At 40.9% G+C, this 22,996-nt stretch overlaps 1 protein-coding gene across 1 annotated transcript in view; it reads left to right on the forward strand.

Annotated features, from left to right (window-relative positions):
* Nucleotides 1–7,396, forward strand: part of LOC114049379 (deubiquitinase DESI2) — a 45,012-nt gene extending 37,616 nt beyond the window's left edge. The window contains exon 5 of the mRNA XM_027870652.1: nucleotides 4,898–7,396. Coding sequence (XP_027726453.1) covers nucleotides 4,898–5,131 — 234 coding nt within the window. The 3' untranslated portion in view covers nucleotides 5,132–7,396. The remainder of the gene's footprint in view (nucleotides 1–4,897) is intronic.
* The last annotated feature ends 15,600 nt before the right edge of the window (nucleotides 7,397–22,996 follow it).

The following is a 22,996-nucleotide window of genomic DNA, read 5'->3' on the forward strand; positions in this document are numbered from 1 at the left end:
CTTGAACCCAGGTCACCTGACTGCCAAGTGCAGCCCTATATCCGCTGTTCCAGATTACATCTCAAGCAGACATCTAATTGGAAGGATGTTGTATAATTAAGTTCCTTTTCAAGCTGTATAAAATTAACAATTATGTTGTAGGCCACCATGGGTTCTCCTTTCCTCTTATACAAAGGGAATATATATGTGCAGTAATATGTTAGATATCACCCATGCATTCAGAATTCATATGCCTTAGTAAGAATCCTCTTTAACATTTTATCTGTGGAATAAAAAACTGGAAAAGAGAGCCTTAGAAATAAGTTAGCCCAACATTGACATTTGTTTGACAAATCATGGAGACCTGAGAACCGAAACAGCTGAACAATTTACTTCAGGTCATAAAGGGCCAGAGCTAAAATCCATGGCTTCTGCTCATAGTCCCTTGGCTCTTTCTGATGACACCATGCTGCTCCCCAACTTGTTGGAGGTCTTTGTACAAGATTGTAACTGCTGTAGTCTAAAGCTGGGCTCCAGTAACCACTTCAGCATTTTCAAAGGGATAGAACCTGGGAGGCAACTTGATTTTTTTGCTGTGCTCTACTGGTGAGCACATCTGGCCAAGACTTGAACTCACTTGGTCTTTAAATCCCAAACTTAGCATACACCAAATACAGCAAGTATTTTCATCTAAACAGTAGAAAAGATAAAGAAGATTGTATGTGAAATTGCAGGTCTTTAATTATGTACAGCTTGCTTTTTTAAACTATAATAAATTAAACATGTCACTTTGAAAGCTGTCTTGCTTGTTTGTGATGCTGGCCTCCCTTTGTTTTTTTCTCAGCATTTTTTTTAATGCTTAGTGATCCTCTTCTTTCTTTTTTTTTTAAGCCAAGGAGAGGGCTGGACTACCTTACCCCATGTCCCTCTTACCAGCCTCCTTACCCCCATTGCAGGGAGGAAAAAACAAAGCTTTTATAACAAATGCATAGCCTAGCAAAACATTCCCACTTCAGCCATTTCAAAAAATGTGTTTTATTTTGCATCTTGAGTGTATCACCTCTCAGTAAGTAGATGAGTACTCAGTAAATAGGCTTCATCATCAGTCTTGGTAGAATCGTAGTTAGTCATTGCATTAGTCAAAGTTCTTAAGTTCTCAAGGTTTATTTAGTCTTTTGTCTCCAACTATTGTGATCTGGACTGACTTAAAGTTTTGTTGGGATAATCTTGCTGCAGTCTATTCATAAGTCATCTTTTTTTAATTTTCATTGCCCAGTATCAGAGATTAGCTTAGTCTTTGTCTTTGTGATAGTATTAGTTCTACATAAATTTAGTCTTCGCTTTAAAATTATTTATGTTACTAGATAAGAATTTTCTCCTTTTCTAAGAAATAAAGATCTTTCTAATTTTTTTTATTAACTAAATTGCAAGTATGTTTGAAATAAAGTCACAAGACATCAGTCATCGTTTTGCTAGTATTCATGAGAGGTAGACAGTTTTTTCAGTAGCTTCCATTAGACTCCTTCCCTACCAGTTGGTTAATTAAGTCTTGGAGAAAAAACTTCATTGAGCCACCTAACTCCACTTCTTCCATTTTCCGCCATTGCTTTTCCTCTCTTGCACTGCCTCAAGGTTGGCAATAATAAATAGTTTACATTTGATCGTATTTAACCAAAACACTTTAACTAATAGCAGCTCTGTGAAGTACCTGAGGTGAAATGATTTGCCCAGGGTCACACAGCCCAGAGCACAGGTTTCTAGAAGCAGGACTAGAGCTTCTGACCATGAAGCTCATGTCACTCTCCTGCCCTGTAGCTGCACTCAGGCTTCCTGTGATTCTGGTTGCAGACTGTATGGCTGCCACTCCTGTCCTCCCTCATCCCTCTCTATGCCAATCCCATCTCACTGTGTTCTGTTAACAAACTGTCTACTTTAAACCTGTTTCTCTACTTCCTAACTAAATAAACCTTAAGAATTTAAGAACTCTGATCTCCCCTACCCCTAGAAAACTTTTTGTATATATTTTACATTTAATTCTCTATGTTTGTGTTGTTTCCCCAGAATTAAATGTAAGCTCCTCGAGGGAAGGGACTCTTTTGTTTGGTTTCCCAGCACCTAGCCCAGAGCCTGTTACATAGTAGTTGCTTAATAGATGCTTCCTGAACTGACTCCCAGGTCACTGTTCTCACTACTTCACCTTTGTCTTCCCTATTTAAAATGGACATTGTAACCATTCTGAAACATCACCCAATCAACAAGTATTAAGTACTTCCGTGTACTAGGTGCTGTGCTAGCTAGGTAGGATGGGGAAACAAGTAATCATAACTAAGATTTGTATAGGTTACATAGATTCTTCTATTTGGTTCCCACAACAGCCCTGTGTGACAGATATTGTTATTATCCCCATTTTATAAGACCTGAAAGAAAGTGACTCACTGAAAGTCTCTTAGTTTCTGAGGCAAAATTTGAACTCTGGTTTTCTGGTGCCAAGTCCAGTGCTCTCTCCATTTCACTCCCTGGCCACCTACAGGAAACAGAACAGTCCTTGCTCATAGGTGGCATACGTTCTAATAGGGAACACTAGTGTCTGTAATTAATGTATGTATGTCTGTATGAGTAAATACAAATATATACAGAGTAGATAATAATAATAGCATTTATAAAGCGCATTACACATATTATCTCATTTGATCTATGCAACAACCCAGTGAAGTAGATGCTTTTATTATCTTCATTTTACAGATGGGGAAACTGAGTCTGGGAGAAGTTAGGTGAATTACTCAGGGTTACATGGTTAGTAAATGACTGAGGCAGGATTCAAACTCAAGTCATCCTGACTCCAAGTCCAGCACTCTGTTGTGCACTGCAGCTCCTAGTTCTCCCCAAGGTAATTTACAAGGGAGGACTCTAACAGCTGGGGAGAATCCAGAAAGGCTTCATGCTGAAGGTGCTTGAACTGTGTCTTAAAAAGAAAAGAGGGACTTAAAGGTGGAAGTAAAGAGAGAGGGCATTTAAGGCATGTGATATGGCTAATGCAAAGGGATGAAGATGAGATTCTGAAAATGCTCTTAAAACTTGTATCTTTGATAATTCACTGGTCATTGCTTTACCGAATAAAGCCAAATGGTCTAAATTTGTTGGATATAGTACATAAGGATTTTAATAAAATGTAGGCTAACTGAGAAGTCTTGTTGAGCACATAGTACAGTGAGTTTTTTCCTTCATCCATTAATGAGGATTTTGGTTATGTGACTCATGAGGTTTTCAGGTATAAAATCTACTTTGAATTATAACTTATTCTTTTTTATTTATTTATTTTCTTTTGCTTTAGGCAGTTGGGGTTAAATGACTTGCCCAGGGTCACACAGCTAGTAAGTGTCAAGTGTTTGGTCTGAGGCCGGATATGAACTCAGGTCCTCCTGACTTCAGGGCCGGTGCTCTATCCACTGCGCCACCTAGCTGCCCCCCAATTATAACTTATTCTTTTGGGGAATAAACCCAGGCAGAAATTTCTGTTCTTTCCTCCCCAGCTCATCTCCAGAAATTTTGTTGACAAAGGGTTCTCGATGTCATTACTGACATCCCATTCCACTCACTGAGCTCCTCACACCCAAGGATTGTTGAGAATGACTCCGGCACCTCTGACATAGACCTAGGGCAGGGGGAAGATCTTTTCTGCCTGTTAGGCAGCTGTTATCCTATTCCTCACATGGGGCTTGCTTCTCACCCTTGCTACTTGCAGAAGGGAAAGGGTGGAGAAGGAAGGTAGAAGAGCATCTGAGGTGCAGATGCTTTTATGGGACAAAGGCAGAAGGTCGGTCAGGAGACCTAGTAGGGAATTAGGTTCTCAGCCAAGTGAGAGCCCCCTGTAGCCCAGGGCTTCTTAAAGTTTTTCCACTTGGAATCACTTTAGTGCTTCTTAAACTGTAGATCGAAACTCCATATGGTAGCCTAGTTTCCATGTTCCAAAGGGGACTATAGAATAAAAATAAACTAGAAATTAATACTTTTGCCTGTCCCTTATGGGAATGAGTCATAGAACAACTAAGTCTGTTGCCCAGGAAGAGGTTTTATCCTGGATAGATTCCAGCACTTTGATAAACCTCATGTAACAAGTTCTCAGACCTGAGAAGGAAATGAAGGGTGGAAGGAAAGAACATTTGTCAGATAAATTAATTGAATGAGTGAATGGGCATTTATTAAACACTTAGCATATACCAAGCTTTAGGAATATCAGTGGAAAAATTTGAGATCGCTTCAGATCTTAAGGAGCTCATACTCTTGAATTGGCAGTGATGACACATAAAAGAAAGTTCAAAGTGGTGGGCAAGGCCTTGTAGCCTACAGGGTGCGTCATTGGACAGCACGGTTCCAAGGTCCTAAGGCTGTGTCAGCAGTCCAGGTGATAGGGCCCAGGCCTCTGGGCAGAACATAGAAAGAAGGCCTGGTGCTCTACCTTCTGCCTCAGCCGAGCCATTTGAGCAGGCACCAGCGTTCGAGGGCAGGCTAGTTCCCCCAACCACACAAACTGAAAGTGGCAGATAGACTTATGCAAGCAGCAGAAGCCTGAGGTCCACTGATGTAGTGATATATTAGCCTGATGTCTTACTTTGGAATAAGTTATAACTTTTCTAGATGTTTCACAGTATCATTGTGAAGGTCATGGAGAAAGCAAAAGGCAGTTGATGTTACTTAAATAGTATAGATGTGAAAAGTTCAGAAAGTAAGGAATGGCATTTGCTGTAAAGTTCCTGGCCCCTGACCTCACTGGGTAGATAGCTGCTGTCAAAGGGCACTTGGAATGTGGCCTATGGAGGACTTTCTGTGCACTGCTCTTCCTACATTCCTCAGCACTAGACAGGATTAACCTTATCTTTCATGTAACACAAAACCTGCCTTTTTCCCCCCCCTCCTGTAGATTCTTTGTGGGAAAGAGATTCCTCGTTGGGTCAATCGACTCGCCTACTTCAGCTCCTGTATACCATTCCTCCAAAGCTGCCTTCCCAAGGAGTGGCTCACTCCTGCAGCCCTTCAGTCTAGTGTCAGCCAGGAGCTCCAGGAGGAGCTGGAGGAAGCAGAGGATGCAGCCGCAGCAGCCGTCATGTCGAGTGCGTCAGCAGTGGCCAGACCTGGGCGCCACACTAAACTATAAATTTCTCCAAAGTAACACATTCAGAACTTTGTCTGGCAGTTGAATTTCACTAGAGAGCAGCAAGAAGAAAGCAAACTTCTTTTTGGACATTCCTTTTGTATGCAACAATAGCTCTTCCCCAAATCCCAAGTTTTTTCAGCTCAGGATTATATTTGTAATTTAAAAGAATCACCTGACAAAAGAGGGAGGACTTTATGTGAAGCCACCCTCTGTTTTTTTTACCCACTTGTAAATTTGGATTTACTTCTGTTTTATACAAGATCTGTTGAGTTATGTTTACAGTATTTTATATTGCTGTTTACAAATCTTGCATGGACTCCTGCCACCATGAAAGAAGAAAACCTTAATGTCTTCATAAATTAGGCAGGTAAACTTTCTACACTTCCAACTGCTGCCAGAGCTGTGGCATAAACGGCAGAATACCAAGTACGTGAACAGGTACTTACACAGTTATGGTCACCATCACCTGTTTAAGAATTGCGGTTTAAAAAAAAAAAAAAAGCATCAGAATACAAGGAATCCAAGCACGCTGGGCTTGAGATGAGAGTATATGTCAGTCAGAGGTCTTGTCTGGTGTTGGGAGGTGGGGGTGGGGGTGGAAAGAACAATTCCTGAGGAGTGGTTATAGCTCTCCTTTCCCCCTTACCCTGCTCCCAAGGTAGCACATTTGCCAGGTTTCTAACAGCAGCTGGCTTCTACCACCCTTACTGTCTACCTGGTCACCCTGTGCATGCTTGGGACTTTGTCCTGTGTTCATAGCTCCAAGAATTTTCTTAAGGTTTGATTGATTTTCTTGCCAGTGACTGCACATGTGTGATGAAAGCTCAATTTACTTTAATGCATAGTCATTTCTTAAATTGCAGAAGTGTTTTGTTTTGTTTTTTTCCTTGAACCTACTAATTTGAAATCCTGCCCACTTTATATAGTGCTTAAACGGAAGGTTGGGGAATACCTTGAGGGATGTCCTGAACATCAGCAGTTTTAGTTTGCGATCCAGGTTCTTTTAACTGTTGAGGTTATTATTTTATTGGGTTTACATGGTCCAGAGTAGTAAAGTATCTGTTGGACTTCAGTTATTTTCAGGCTTTCTATATCATATCAGAAAGACATGCCATGACATGGGGCAACCTAAACCTAGATTAACTTTGTCAAGCCCTTCTCATGGCTGTGTGCTGCCTTTGGTCATTTATGAGTGAATTATGTGCACAACCATTTCATCTCATGAGTAAATGGCCATCATACTCTCATAGACATTTTTTGTTGACAGCATATTAATGTATTTCCATTAGTTACATTTATTTTTTCAGCAACATTCAAGACATTTTTTTTTTGGTCATTTTATAATCTCTAAAGTGTCTATTTATGTAAATCCATCCACTTAAGAACCAAATTGCGACAACAGATAATAAGCACATGGTGTCAGAGAAAATATGTAACCTCCTGAAGGCCTCTGTGCCCAGGCATCTGTAGTCCTAGTTTGGCCCTCCTCTGTAAAAATCATCCTTTACATGTAATATTAACTTTTTCTGCCTTAACAATGAATTCCTGCAATAAAATTGGATGAAATTTATGAACAATTCAAGGCAGTGACTTAAACTTCATAAGTATTGTTGGTTTTTAAGTGGTTTACCTTTATTTAAGCTGCTGCCCTATGTTAAATATGTGGAGCAAACATATCTTTTAAGTAAACTGCAGTTTTCACTTTTTACGTATTCTGATTTTGATTGTTTTTATTACTTTTCATAGAACCTTCTTATAGGGAGAAATCACTCATTGGTTTTAAGAAAAAGCCTTAGGGAAAGGGAAAGCACATAACTTAATTTGTGCTTTTAACTCTTCAATTTCCCTGAAAGAAAACCCTTGTTAAAAAATACTCTCACTCCCAGAATGGGAGGGGCCCTTAGTTTATAAAGGGCTCTGTACAAATGCAATAAAGAGATAGGGACAGACACTACCTGATTTCCAATAAACTTTTCTAAGTCTGAAAATGTGATTTAAAATAAGACACTAATGACTTTATTGTTGACTGTTGACATTATTTGTAAAAAGAGAAAAATTCCTATAACAAAAACCTGAATCATTTAGAAGTAGTTTGTTTTGTAATTATGTATTTTGTTAAATCCATTTAGCTACTCATGGTTTAATTTGAGCTGCTGACTAATCTAAAAGAGTAGTAATTAGATGTTTTCCTGGTAAATAGCCAGAATGGCCCATCTGTACTTATTCAGGCTCCAATCAACAATAAAAACATATGGTGTACTTTTTTATTTTTTGTAATTTTTTAATTTGATTTACTGTCATCTGTGGCATTTGAAGATTAAAATCATTCTTTCAGGCCCTGGTTGAAAAGAGCAGTGGTCTTAGCTTATTATCAGCACACAGGATGAGAATATAAAATTTTGTGTAAGAGAAATGCTTTATGACCTGCTTAGGCAGTTGTTGCCTCAGGTCAGAAAATAAATGTTATGACTTCAGAAAAGTTATGACTTGGGTCAGGTCATTCTCTTCAGATCAAAGTTGACCTTGCTCTTTGTGACATTCATCTTGGCCTTTAAGAGATAAACTAGTATTTTTGTCCTTGCCGCTTAATCTCTCAGAAACGTTGTTTTAAAATTGAATAGTTCAAGGATGTATTTGGCAAGGATTTACTTTGCATTTAGGGGGGAAAAACAACTAATCACTTCTTAAAGGTAGGTTTGAGTTTTATTAATAAACTCATGTCACAAGTACAGTATTCAGGTGATGTTAAATATGTTGGTTTTCCTGTTTGTTTTAAATGTATTGATTTCTCTAAAATCTCTGAAAATGCCATCTGCTTTGGAAGGTTTGCTCCTTGTGGAATCTTAGAAGGTGATGTTGCTGTATCTGTGTGACCATGTGCTCTAAACTTGGACTCCACTTGGTGCCTAAAAACCTGCCATCTGTTGCTCTGACTCATAGCAATAGTGCAAGTTGCCTTTCACCAGCATTTTTAGAGAGCAGGGAATTGTGGTTTTAGTTAACTGACAGCATTGTGTGTACAAGAAGGCTTCCTACTCCCAAAGGAGTTAGAAAGACTCTATCCATGGCTTCTTTCCATCATAAAACAGGTTGAAACATGTTCACTGTTTCAAGGTTCTAAACTGCTTGCCTTCTTTTTCCCTGTTGTTCAGTTTCTGTAAGATACTTTGTACTTTTGATACACACTGTATTTTCTTTAAATGACAAAGTCATTTTTATTTGAACAATGTGGATTCTATTCGGTGAGCCCCCCTTTTCTCCTCCCCTTTCCCCCAAAGGCATCACATCATATTGTTGTGCTCCATTTTCTTTAGTATGGTTTTATTGTGCAACTGGATTCTTTACACTTGGATGTTTAATTGGAATCAGTGCACATTCATTTTCACTGTTTCCAAGATGTTAAAAGTGGTTGAAGAATCTTCACATACCTAAAGAGAAATTGTGTGAACTTGCATATGAGTTTACTGTCACTCATAGTATTTATATAAAAATAATGCTGAGAATCTTGACTTTTGCTACCTTAACATGGCAGTAAGCTATCATGTTACATCAATTTATTAAAAAAAATACTTTTATAAGAAATGTTTTATAGTGCTTTCTGGCCTCTGAGAAACGTTAGCAGTTGTGAGGGTGAGGGGTGGTGGCATGTTGAGGATGGAATTTTATTTGCTTGAATTTCTACATGTAATTGATAAATAATTGGTTAAATTCAGAATGCAGTTTTAAACTCCACCAATGCCTTCAGCTGTCCGTGGACAATGTTCCTTGTTATTTGATGAAAGACTTTCTCGTGACAGGGTGGTGAAGTTGGCAGAGGAGGCAGTCAGGCATCTAAGAGAGTCACTGGTGACACTCCAGCCACACCACGCTCTTCCCTACTCTCGCTCCCAGTGTCCCCAGGAAAAGCCTTGCTGGACATAGCTGGTGACCTGTGGTGCTACAGAGGTTTTTGACCTTCTACTTGAACAGAATAGCAATTCCTTTGTTCTTCCTCCCTTGTGATTTTTCTGGCCCTGTGATCACTTTTCATTCACACAGCTAACCAACAGCTTTCAATAGTGAGTGGAGCTCTTAAGTTGCTTCAAAATAGGTGTGCTTTTAACATGCCAACTGATTCCAGAGCATATACATGCTCAGCCCCATCCCACAGGATAGGAATTTATTATTTGCTCAGTTGCTTTCAAAGGAATTCTCTCGTCTTGAAGCTTTAGCTTCAAAAATGGTAGTAAGACAATAATAAGAAACAAACTAGATAAGACCCAAGTCCTTAGGTATTTTTTTCCTTTTGAGCTATCAAACCTGAGATGCCATCAGAGACTGCCAGTGTAAGCAGGCAGGGAGGCTAAAAGCCATTTAAGTTGCCTGAAGATGTCAAGGAGCACAATATTGACTGACTAGTGAAAAAACAGAATTTCATAAGACTTGTTGGGTTTGGACTATTTTGGGGGGGGGGTCTATCAGCCTTATGTTTGAGGGGTTTTATGAAAATACCTAATGAGTTTTTAGGTAAATTTTCAAACCACTGAGTCTTAGAGGTAGACTAGGCCTCAGAAGCCAAGGAACTAGTAACTAAGCAAAAACCCCCTCCACTCCATGCTTGGTGGAGGGATGTGTCTACTTTGTTTTACACAAAAAACAATGGGTCCCTGAAATGTTGTTCATACGATGAATAATAAGTTCAAGGAATGTTGTGGTGAACCTTTAGGTTAAAACAAACATATTTTTGTAAGGGATGGGGGGGGCAACTATTTTACTTTCCAAATCTAGATTTTTATACACTACCTTCATTTTTAAATGGCTTACTACAGCAATAGAGTTATATTAGATGTCAGAAAAGACATTGCCTATTGAGGTTAAAGGTATATTATTTTACCTGGTAATTATCTTCAACCACTGATTGGACTTTTCAGCATTTTATATAGGACATTTATAAATGTATCTTATAAAGTGACTTCAGAAAATCTGAACTGAATTCCATCATTCGTCCTTAGGGAAATGGGAGGGTTACAACAACCACAGTAGTTCTGAAGGTTGGAAGTAAATATGTTCTGGATGTTATTTGTCTTATGATGAAGTATTTTTCAATTGTGACATGAACTGCTTAATCCTAATTGACGGTTGCCATTCACTTTAAATGTGTGCAGGGCACACTGCTCAGCAATAGGGATGCCAAGCTCACAACCTAAGAAGCTAAATAAACCACAGGCGACCGTGAGAGTCAGACTGTATTAAGTATAGCGCATTCATATCAAGGCCTGTGAGGAAGAAGAAGTCGTTTGCAGATTGGGAACCAAGGATTGCTTGTTAGAGGAGGTGACATCTTACTTAGGCCTTGAAGGGAAGGGGAGGCATTTTAACAGCTGTCTATAGCAAGGGCTCTGTTGAAGGCTTAAGCAAAGAAAGCATGGAAGGAGAATAGGGTATGGAAAGTAGTCCGGCTGGCTGCAACAAAAAGTATGCCAAAGGGAGTAGAGGAGTACACCAAGGCAGAAAAGGTAAATGTGAACTTAGATCATAAAGGGAATAGCAGGGTAAGAAGTTTTTATTTTGGTGAGCCACGAAGAGTCACTGAAAGCTCTCGAAGCTACGTGATCAAAAGCAAACGTGGCCTAATAGAAGATAACTTCCTTGGGATTTGTGATAATGCTTTAGAAAGCTCATTCTGGCAGTGTTGTGAAGTGATGATGATACTCCATTGGAGAAGGAATAGACTGGAGGTAGAAAGAAGTTCGTAGCTCAATACAGTAGTATAGGTGAGAATAATACTAGTGGACCTTTACATAGAAGTGTTTAAATGTTTGCAATGAAAAATAAAGACTGGAACTAGAATGGTTATGTTTACAATGAGAGGAGCTGGGGCAGCTAGGTGGCACAGTGGATAGAGCACCAGTCCTGGATTCAGGAGGACCTGAGTTCAAATCCTGCCTCAGACACGGAACACTTACTAGCTGTGTGACCCTGGGCAAGTCACTTAACCCCATTGCCTAACCAAATAAAAAATGAATAAAAAAACGAACATACAATGAGAAGAGTGGAAGAAGTGAGTTCAGAATGACTACTCTCCAAAAATCACCCTTTAAGACAAGGAACCCCCAGGTGAAACTTAGAAGCTGCATAAGCAGCTTGAATAAGATCCATGGATGGGGAACCTGCAGCCTCTAGGCCACATGTGGCCTTCTAGGTCCTTGGGTGTGGCCTTTTGACTGAGTCCAAGCTTTACAGAACAAATCCTTTTATTACGGAGATCTGTAAAGTTTGGATTCAGTCAAAGGGCCGCACTTGAGGACCTAGAGGGATACATGTGACCTTGATGCTGCAGGTTCCCCACCCCTGATGGAGTTTAAAGATGTTTATAAAGTTGCACTAAACAAGTGCAAAGTGATAACAAGAGGTGTACTAGACAGATAACATTTATCTATTCTAAAGAGCTTACAGTCTGGCAATTAGACCCACTGTTAGTACGTATGAAGATACATTACAATGCAAAGTGTAGGAGTACTTGGTGAGAGAGGGGGTTTCCACTGTAAATGTTGGTTCAGGTTTAGCTTTTTTAGGACTTGAGTCAATTCATGCCTGTTGTCTAAGAGACTGTGAACTTAGTTTGATTGGCAGACATCTTTTTCCATATACAATACAGTAGGCATTTATTAAACACCTACTGATTGCAGAGCTCCCTATTAGGCACTGGGGTGGTGGGTGGGGGGAAACTGTTCAGATAAGACATCGTCTCTGCCCTCAAAAAGTTTACGGTCAAGTAGCCAGCATGAATAAATACTACATGATAAATTCTTTAGGGAAATTGAGATCTAAGGAGGAAAGTACCTTAATGACCAGGGAGATTAGGAGAAGTTTCCTCAAGGAGGTAACATTTCTGTAGGTTGGGTTTTACTAGATTATGAAGAGCTTTAAATACCACAAAGAGGAATTTGAACTTTTCATCAGACAGTAAGTGACCATATCTGTTATTGTGGCAGCATTATGAAGAATGGATAAGAGAGGTCAGACAAAGCAAGTAAGAAGATGTGTAAAGAAGCTATTTCTGTCCTAAGAGTAGTAATACAGTGAGAAATGATGGGGGCCTGTACTAAGGTGGTAGTAGTGGGAATTGAGGAGAGGAATAGATGTGAAAGAATGTTTGAAGTAGCATCAACAAGACCTAAAAACTGGAGAGGTGAGGAAGCATCACAGACAATCCCAAAGTTCTGAACTTGGGAGACCAGGTGAATATTAGCACAAAGATGTTGAAGTCAGAAGGCACAGATTTAAAGGAAAATATAAGAAGCTCAGTTTTGGTCATGTGTTTTAAGTTGCTGGTGGGATATCCAAATGGAGGTACCCTGTAGGAAGTTAAAGATGTGCTTGTGGAACTCGGAAGAAAGATTAGGAGAGAAAGATTTGGGAATTGTATATATAAATGATTAAATGAATTTTAAAAGTACTTTTATTAAGCACTTGAAATGTAGCAGATAAGTGATTAAGATAGACAAGGGAATAATATAAAAAGAAAAATAGTCAAAAGACAGACCCTTGGGGAACACCTTTAAGTGTCCAGGAAAGAGGCTAAAGAGCCAGCAGAGGAGACAGACAACAGGAAATGGGAGAAGAACCAGAAGATTGTGATGTGCAACCCCAAATGGAAAGAGAAAGCTTCAGAGGGACTACTCAACAGTCACAAGCTGGAAAAAAAAAAAAAAAAAAAAAAGATTAAGGAAGAGAAGGACTACAAAACGCTCAGTTAAATTGACAATTAGGAGATCATCAGAGCTGTTTCAGTAAAGAAGAGGAGTAAATGTCAGATTGCAATGGATTGAGGAGAGTCAATCAGTAGTAAGGAAGCCGAGACACCAGGCGTACAGTTTGAGAAATGGGATAACTGAATGGGCTAGCAGGGCAACGGAAACTTACCAATACGATTGGGTTTTTACACAGGAAGGAATCTCATTCCCTGAAAGAAAAATCTTCCCTTAGGACAACTTCTTTTCCTGATTAATGGATGATTAATTACACTAGTCAGTACCCGAAACAAGGGTGAATTTTAATAAGTTGCAGTGTATGCATCTCCAGTCTGGATTGTGTCATTTGTTCTCAGTGACAGCCCTCCATTCTCCCTTTAATAAATTCTTGTTAAACTTTTAATGAAGCATTTTTAACTTGTATCTGTCCCATTAAAATAGTATTCGTAATAACTGAAGTAGTTTATATTTGAATCTGAACTGTAATTTCTGGCGTGTGTTTCACTGCTGGTATTTTTGCCTTTGTGACCAGGTGGGATTATTGCAGTTTACTCAAGATTACCCAAGGTTATCCACAAAGTATATAAGGTCTACTGGTACAGAGGAGCTTCATTTGCTTTAGTGTGTCTCAGCATAGAGTTATCATAGACTCACATTTATATTAGCCTTTCTTCTTGCAAAGTCCTTTGTTCATATGCATTATCTATCATTCCTATTAAACCATTTCTTGGTAAAGTTCAGAACGTTAAATGTGATTTCCCCAAACCCTCCTTTAAACTCCCGTTTACTTGAAAGACTGCCTCCCTCTTGGAATCCTCACAAAATGTGAGACTCTTCCAAAAAAGTACCAGTAGCTTCAAACTTAGCTACTGATGGTTCATAAGTCTACCAGCAACTTTGATTTGATTTGGCTTTTGTCTGAGTTGTGGTCATTAGTGAGTTCCCTTCACTCTGAAAAGCAGCACAGAGATACCTAATTATTGATAGCCTTGATGTAATGATTTTGGAAGTCTTAACCCTAAACTGAACTAAACTAAGGTCTATTTTGTTTCTTAGAGCAAATCAGTTCTGAAAAGACTGTTTCTTCAGAGTCTAGATATGCCCATAGAAGTTTCCTTAATCAAGAATATGAGAATTTGAGAATCTGAGTCTCCAGACATTTTTTTCTACGACCAACCTATTTGTTACCAGAAATTGTTGTGATCTTAAAATTTCCAGATACGTAACCACATTAAGAATTTGAGAAATCACAGTTGGTGTTTAATTTTTTTTCTTATTTTGGGGGGAAGGGGAGCTCAGAAGATTCCGAACTCATAAAAGTGAACTTTTAAAAGTATTGCATTTTTGGAGTCGGAAGATATGGGTTCCTATCCCAGCTCTGCCATTTACTGTCAGTGTGACCTTGGGCAAATCACTTTAATTCTCTGGCCTTCAGTTTCCATATCTGTAAACTCCAGTCTTCATTGGTGAAGGGAGTTTCTCCATGCCAATGAAATGGCAGGTCAGTCCCAAAAAACTCTGTAAGATATTGGGTTAAGAATAATGTAATTTGGGGGCAGCTAGGTGGCGCAGTGGATAGAGCACTGGCCCTGGAGTCAGGAGGACCTGAGTTCAAATGTGGCCTCAGACATGTAATTCCTAGCTGTGTGACTCTGGGAAAGTCACTTAACCCCAATTGCCTCACTAAAAAGAAAAAAAAAAGAATAATACATCTTAAGGTTTACAAAGCACAAAGGCAGGTTGTACAGTTATCCCTGTTGGCAAGATGAAGAAACTGAGGCTGTGGAAAATTAAATAACTTGTCCATCATCAAACAGATAGAAAATGTCTGAGGACAACAACCCAGGACTGTTGATTCCAAGCCTAGTGCGTGAACCATATACTGTACTGCCACCAGCACATTCAAATCAATGAGCATTTATTAAATGTCTCTTCTCTATAAGGCAGTATGATAAGCACAGGGGATACAAAAATAAAAATTAAAAACTGTCTCTGACCTAAAGGAGCTTATATTCTACATTCTTTAGATACTAATGGAAGAACCCACAAGTACAGTCCTTCAGGAAGCTTTTAATATAGCATAGGGGCACCAGACAGATTGGAGAAAAAATATAAAAAAATACAAAAGTATTAAAGATAAAGAGATATAAGTACTAGTTCAAGGCAATAGATGAGGAGTATCACTGCCTGGCACAAGTAGGTGTTTAATCAGTGTTTCTTTTGAATTGTTACAAGGCAATATGTGATTGTCAGATGAATGAAAGGGATGATATTTATTAAGAATTTACCACATTGCCAAGCACTGCACTCAAATCAAATGAGATAATCTTTATAAAGCTCTTAGCATAGCACTGTGGCACATAGTAGCCACTATGTAAATACTGATTCCCCACCACCACCCCTTCCCTATACCAAGGACATTCTGATGAGACACTACATTTAAGGGAATGGTGGCCTAGGGAGAGAGTGCTTTGGACCCAGAAGTTACTAAAGGGTGAATATAGCAGCAGCACAGTCCATTGACAGCTTTGTCCAGAGGATGGTCTGTGTTGATTTAATGACTGTTGGAAGAAGTGAGGGCCCGAATGAAGAAACAAAAAAAATCTGAAGGCACTGGGTGGCTCCCCTGACTGGATTACAGCTTTGCCACTCAGTTCTGGAACCATGATATTAACTGCCATATTTCTTACTAGAAATAGTACATCAGTCTCTTCTCCTATTCCTCCATTCACCATTCCCTGTAACATTTGACCATTGTCCCTACTTGGCCACCACAAGCCCTCCTTTTGTAATGTAAGTTCATTGAGGGCAAGAACCATCTCATTTTCATATTTGCACCCACCGTGCTGAGTATAATGCCAAGTAGTTGTGAAACATTTATTAAGCACCTACTACATGCCAGGTACTGTGTCCCATTGTTCAGGGAGTATAAAAAGAGGCAAAAACAACCTCCCCTCGAGCTCACAGTCTGATGGGGGAAATGTAAAAGAGAAGGTACTAGCATTAAGAGGGTTTGAGAAAGGCTTCCTATGGTAGATGAAATTTTAGTTTGGCCTTAAAGACAGCATTTTCGTTGTCCTTTTACATTCATTCATTCATTCCAGGAACTGCAGAACCAAGTGGTTTAGATCCTTTCCAAGCTTGGGGTCTAGATGATCCAGGCTGATGGGTAGGGTCATAGCAAATACAGAACTGCAAAGATTGTTAATACAACTTTTGCAGGAGAACTCTCTTCAGCCTGTGGAAAGTGTCCAGAAAAGATGTCTGAATTAGACCCGATTGCTGCCTTTTACGCCGTGTGTTTTAAGTCATTTCCCTTTGAGGCTCACCTTCAACTCTGCAAGCTTTACCACCCTGTGTAGAGCAAGGCTTATTATGTATTAAGTGCTATGCAATTGTGAGCTATTGTTACGGTGTACCGTATTTAATCTATCCAGTCCTCTAATGGTGCCTAGATTGATAATAGGGCTTCACTCACAGGTATCTATTGATTGTTGTGCACAGAGGTGGGTATTTGTTTCAGAGAGCAGTTGGACATGCATGAGAGTGGTGCACAACTCACTTGTAATCCAGTCTGCTCTCTTCCCCCTATTGAGTTCTGGACCCACTCCGTCAGGATTTCTTCCAAACTTGCGTTGTAGTACATTGGAGGTTCATGTTCAGGTTCATGGCCAGGCTCCACTACTTCCTAGTTGTGTGACCTCGGACAAGTCACTCTCTGGGTCTCAGCTCATCTGCAGAGTGAGGATGACGATTCTTAGGATCATCCAGTAAAGGCCTCCTCCAGGTGCCACCTTCAGGAGCATCAGTGACCCTGGGTTCTTAAAGGCTTGGGCAACAAGGCATGAACTACAGCAGGCCCTACCTCTCTTAAAAGGCATGGAACAGGCCAGGTTCTAAGTTAGTAGAGGGCTCTGCTCTCTTAGCTATGGAGGAGGGCAGCTGTACCTCTCCTTGCTCCCTTTGTCCTAATGGCTTTCAAAAGGTACCATGTTAACTTAAACCTAGGGGTTTCAGTAGAGATGAAAAAAAAGACTACTTGAGTCTTTGGTAAAGGATTGAATATGCTTCTGTTTTCTGTTTCCTGACTACTGAGAGCTGGAATCTCCAAACGTTGTTCTGTGTCCAAATTGTTTGTGACTGGTAGTATTTTGTGAGATTGAACTGTTACGGTTAGTATGATTGGTCATAAAGGTGAGCCTTTGATTTAATTTGTATAGGGAGCTTCCATTTGAGAAAACTCAGGTTAGTATCCTCTCTACCACTTAGTCTCTTAGAGGAGGGATTCTTACTTTTTTTTTCTTTAAATTTTTGGTAGTCTGGTGAAGTCTATGCCTTCCTAAGAATAATGTTTTTGAATGTGTAAAATACATAGGATTACAAAGAAAAACAAAGTCACAGGGCCCCTGAAATCTGTCCCTAGACTTTGGACCCCAGCTTAAGAGGGAAGGAGAGAGAATAGGTATTTATTTAAGGACCTACTCTGTGCAAAGCATCTTCCAAATATTATCTCATTTGATCCTCACAACTATACTGGGAGATAGGTGCTCTTATTATCTCCATTTTACATTTGAGGAAACTGAGGCAAACAGGCTATGTGATTATTATGCTCAGGGTAAATGTCTGAGACTGAATTTGAATTCAGGTCTTCCAGACCCCACATCCTGTACTACCACATCACCTGTATTAAAAAATTGACCTTCTGGGGGCAGCTAGGTGGTACAGTGGATAGAGCACCGACCCTGGAGTCAGGAGGACCTAAGTTCAAACCCGGCCTCAGGCACTTGACACTTGTTACCTGTGTGACCTGGGCAAGTCACTTAACCCCATTGCCTGAAAAAAAAATAAAGTTGGCCTTCTCATTGAGAAGCACCTTACCCAGGGTCACATAGCCAATAGATTTCAGAGATAAGACTTGGACCCAGGAAGACCTGGCTTTGAGATGGGCTCTCTTACTGTCAAACTCAAATCTGAAGAAAATTGGAGAGATAGGAGGTCCGCAAATATCTCTTAATACTTTGGGGAAGAAAGCTCAAGGTTACCATGCAGCAGCAGCACAGTACATTGGAAACAGCTGGATTGGGGAGTCAGAGGACCTGGGGTCAAGTACTGGTTACCCATTTATGACCTTGGCTGAGTCACCTTTCTGAGCCTATTTCCTCAACAGTAAAAGCAGAGAGTTGGACAAGAGGGACCAGCAAGGCCCCTTCAAGCTCTGTCCATTGTTCTGTGAATATGTGTGACTTCTAAGGCTGAGCCTTGCTAAGTTTGGAGAGGCTGGTCACCAGAAGGGCCACCTCCTGGGGGCCGGCTGATTTTTTTTTCAGCAACAATTCATAAAGTTAAGCTGCTAAAGCATTGGGTGAGGGGGGATGGAGAACTCTCCCTGCTTCAGTGGATAGAATAGGCATACTGATCAAATCACGGATTCTTTAACTTACAGTTCTTATACTCACTGAATTTAAAAGAACAGATAGGATAATATAGTAACATAATGATGAAGTACTATGTAAATGAATGTTATCTTTACTCAGGCCTGGGCAAGTTGAGAGCCAGGCCTTACTGCCTTCTCTTCCCCTTTTCATCCAATCTCTGGTCCGAGGTTTCAGAGCTACTAGTGAGAATTTGAAAACACTAGTCATCTTATGAGCCCTCAGAATAAACCTTAGCTAATTTAGTGGGGTTCTCAACCACTGCAAATCCCTATGTGCTTTGAGTCTTGAGTTGGAAGGAACCTCAGGGGTGATCTCATCCAACCCATACTTGGAAAAGGCATGCCTTCAATAAAATGGTCATCTCATTATATGAGAATCTCCACCGGTGATGGGAGTAATGAATCCAGGAGCCTCCTCACACAGATAAAAGAGGCAGATGCAGGCAAGGCTCAAAATCCCTAGCTCACCCTGTCAAAGTAAGATCTGCGGTAACTCTTGAAGCCCCTTTCCTACCAATGGGAAGGTTGAGTATCAACTGGCCTCCAATTTCCGAGGTGCCCCTGTCCCCTACCCCACCATGAGTCAACACCAGTCCTGAATCTTGACCTACATCCCCGGCCTGAGCTTCCCATCACTGTCCCTAATTCCTGGTGCTGTTTGGCTCAAGAGAAAAACCCTCTAAAATGCTCACCTTGCATCATCTGTTTTGAGTGCCTGCCTCCATCAACAACCCCAGTGGACTGCCCTGTGTCCAACCTCCCTGACCACCCTTCCTTAGTGTGAGTCTCTACCCCCTCAGTAAAGCTTGCATGCTTCATTACCTACTCCTGTTCCATCATGGGTTTTGTCAGGTGGTATTCTGCCTCCCAGCCAGACCAATTTTCTTGTAAGAAGCCTCAGCCTCACCCAGGGCTGTGACTAATGATCTCAGCAATCACACCTACCTCACCTCCCTCCCAACCGTGAGCTTGGGGAACACAGAACTGAAGGGCTGGATGGGGACCCAAGTGCCCCAGGGCAGGACACACTCTCCGCCCCAGTAGCAGGACTAAGGGCCCTGCCTCCAACCAGGTGGTCCTAAACATTTCTTTTGGCAATATAAATGGTCGATGGGGAAGATTGCCCCCTTTTCCTTTTACTGTCTTTTGGGATCCCAAATCTTGTTCAGTTGTTTCAGTCATGTTCAACTCTTCATGACTCCATTTGGGATATTCTTGGCCAAGATACTGGAGTGATTTGCCATTTTCTTCTGCAGCTCATTTTGCAGATGAGGACCTGAGGCAAACAGGGTTAAGTGACTTGCCCGGGATCACATGGCTAATAAGTACCTGAGGCTAGATTTGAACTCTGGAACTTCCTGACTTCAGGCCCAGCTCTCTATCCACCGCACCACCTAGCTGCCCTCCCAAATCTTACCAAACCTGTATTTAGACAATAGGGAACTCTTTCCTTCCTGAGGCAACCTATTTTTTTTTTCCTTAGGTTGAAAATCCTCCTCTCAGCAACTCCCATTCATTGCTCCTCATTCTATTCTCTGTGACCAAACAGAACAAGTAGTTTCTCAGGTGTGTAGCACTATGTATCCCATTTCACAAGCTGTCACTGTCTCCTACAGAATACAATAGGTTGGGCGTCTGATCCACCTTACAGAAAGGGGAGAAAGGTGTGAATATGACCGCTTAGTTTACAAATGGCTAGAACAGTTCAGCTTTCACAGCCCAAGGCCCCAGGGGCAGAATCAGATCAGTGGGACTGAGTTTAGTGGATTTAGTGTTGTGGTAGAGTGTGCCAAAATTGTAAGTTATAGAAAATGGTGGCCATTATGGTGATGAGGCAATGGACTGGTAGAGTTGTTTTAATTTAAAGCACTAGCGCTGGAACCAAATTGGGCAAATGAATGGTTCTTTCCAAGTTCTCAAGAAGCACATCATCCTAAGAATGTCTACCTGCGGTCATTGAACAAGTCACAAGCCTTCCAGAATTTCCTGCTTTGATAGGTCCTCTCAGCCCCCAGAGACCCATGGCAGGCTACAAACTAGGTTAATGCAGGTCTGTAGACTGAGCTAAAAGCTGGCCTTACCACTTACTTTTGCTTTTTCTAGAAGCCTTTTAGGCTTCACTCTGTATAAAGGCTGGTGATGCTATTCTATGAACAGAATAGAAACCTAGGAAGGTGAAAGTCTGAAAATGAACTACAAACTTTCAAAGGGGGAATTTGATTTTCTGAGGAGTTTCCTCCCTCTCCACCTGTGCTCTCCCATTGGAAAAAAATGTTTTGTGAAACTGATTTTAGAATGATTGGTAAAATATTTATGATAATCAAAGAGAGCTTGCAATTTGCTGGAGGGATTCAGGAAAGGCTTCAAGGAAGAAGTGATACATGAGTTGGCCTTTGAAGGAAGGGAGGGATTTCAGTAGACTGAGATGGAGAGGAGCAGAGATCATAGTAGGCATGGGAATCAGCCTAAGCAAAGACTTGGAGACTGGAGTCAGCAAAGAGAGGAGGCAGCAACAAAGTCCAGTTTGGCTAGAATGGGGAGTATGTGAGGGGGAGTAGTTTTAGCTAATGCTGGAGAAGCAGATCAGAGCGACATGGTGGAGGGCCTTGATCAGGAGCATGGGAAGTGGATAAATGGATACTCTACTTTGTGGGCAGTGAGAAGTAGAGGAATGACAAAATCCTAATTGTATGTTAGGAAGATTACTGTGGTCCCGGAACTGTAACAGGAGGTTATGGATACAAGATAGATTGTGGGGGTAGAGTTGACAGTACAATGTGGGGGAGGGTGCTGAGGAAGAGGGAACAGTCAAAAGAAAACTTGGGGTTCAACCCTGAGTGGCTGGGATAGAGATAGGGAGAATGGTGGAGGTCTATACAGGCAGTTAAAAAGTTTAAACGTTCCAAGGTCCTCAGACAGGAAGATGGTGTGAGGCTGGTGGCCAGTAACTTGGGACAGGACATACAGGACAGGAAGAGATGAAGTTAACCAAGCAGGCTGTCTGTGCACATGATAAATTAGATCCCAAATTGTAAAACCCTTACATAGCATCTGGACAGTAGCCGTCTTTGACCTGTATTATCTAATGATTGCCTTGTGCCAGGATGGCAGCCAGCTTCATCTCAGAACAGTATAAATTGAAAATACACCCTCCCCTCTTTAGATTTGGGGTTTTCTGGTCATGGCATAAGGTACCGCCCCCCTCCCCATTATAAAGATCATATGTCCTAGATGCACTAGTACTCAAGCCTGAAGAATTATGTGTTGATTCCACTCACAGGCAACTGCTATTTAGCAGACATCCTTTGGAAATGTTTTCTCTTTTTTTTTTAATAAGTTTTGTTATCTTTTGTTTTTGTATCACCTACATTTCCCAATACATCCCTTCCCCTGCCCTTCCCAGAAAGTCATCCTTTATAACAAATGGGGGAGGAGGGAGATGAGAAAAAAAACTGGTCCCACAAAACTGGCCCAAGCACATCCAGAAAACCTAGCATTATCAGCAGTTTTCCACACCCCCGGTTCCCCACCTCTGGGAAGAAGGAAGTATCTTCTTATATCTCTTCCTTGGGGCTAACCTTGGTCATAATTTCACAATATTACACTGAATTGTTTTATTGTAACCTGTTCTCTTTCAGTATCATCACTGCCACAATAAGTAAAGTCACTTTTGTTTTTAACTCTGTATGCGTCACTATTCTCATGTGAAATCCTTGAGCCTAGGCCTAACAGACAGAGAGGATGAGGTCTATCTTGTTCAGTCATTTCAGTGGTGTCAAACTCTTCATGACCCCATTCGGGGTTTTCTTGGCAAAGATACCGGAGTGGTTTGCCATTTCCTTCTCCAGCTCATTTTACAGATGAAAAAACTGAGGCAGACAGGGTTAAGTGACTTGCCTGGGGTTACACAACTAGTGTCTGTGGCCAGATTTGAACTCAGGAAGATGAGTCTTCCTGACTCCAGGCCTGGTACTCTGTCCACTGCACCACCTAACTGCCCTTTGTCTATCTCATGGGTAGGTGAAAATATGAGACAGGAGTTCTGGTGAGAGACTGAGATTAGAAATACAGAATTGGGGATTATCTAGATAAACCACTTTTTCCTACCCAGCTGCCCTCTTTTGGATTTTTCCATCATACCCTCCTCCCATGCTGGGTGCCCTTTTCCCCTCCCCCACTCTTGATTTTTAGCTTCCTTTTGTGTGTTTTCTTCCATTAGATTGTAACTTCATTGAGGGCAGGGACTATCTTTTTTAATCTCCAGCACTTAGTAGAGTACCTGGCACATAGTAGATGCCTAATAAATATTTTATTGTCCAACTGTCTAAAAATAATCACTGGAGCCATGGAAGTGGAAGGGGTCACAAGATGAGAGGGAAAGAGCACAGAGTGTGGGGGAGCGTTAGTGTTTAAGAAATGCATGAAAAATAAGAAGCCAGTAAAAGCAGAGCAATACTGGCTGGAGAGGTAGAAGGAGGACCGTGAGAATCCATGTGTTGTAAGTAGTCCAGAGAGGAGAGGAGTAGTTCAGCTCCCCATCTTCATCCCCTAGCATCCTCAAGAACTCTCCTATCAGTTTATCTTCCTCTTGAACCCAACCCGCGTTGTTTGGATTGGGTTGGTTTTTTTTTAAAGTTCTCCTGATTTCCATTAGCACTTATCATAAGCCTCTCAGATCACACTAGCCTATAACCCTCT

This window comes from Vombatus ursinus, unplaced genomic scaffold (assembly GCF_900497805.2).
Source record: "Vombatus ursinus unplaced genomic scaffold, bare-nosed wombat genome assembly UNPS02014798.1, whole genome shotgun sequence".
Lineage (NCBI taxonomy): Eukaryota > Metazoa > Chordata > Mammalia > Diprotodontia > Vombatidae > Vombatus > Vombatus ursinus.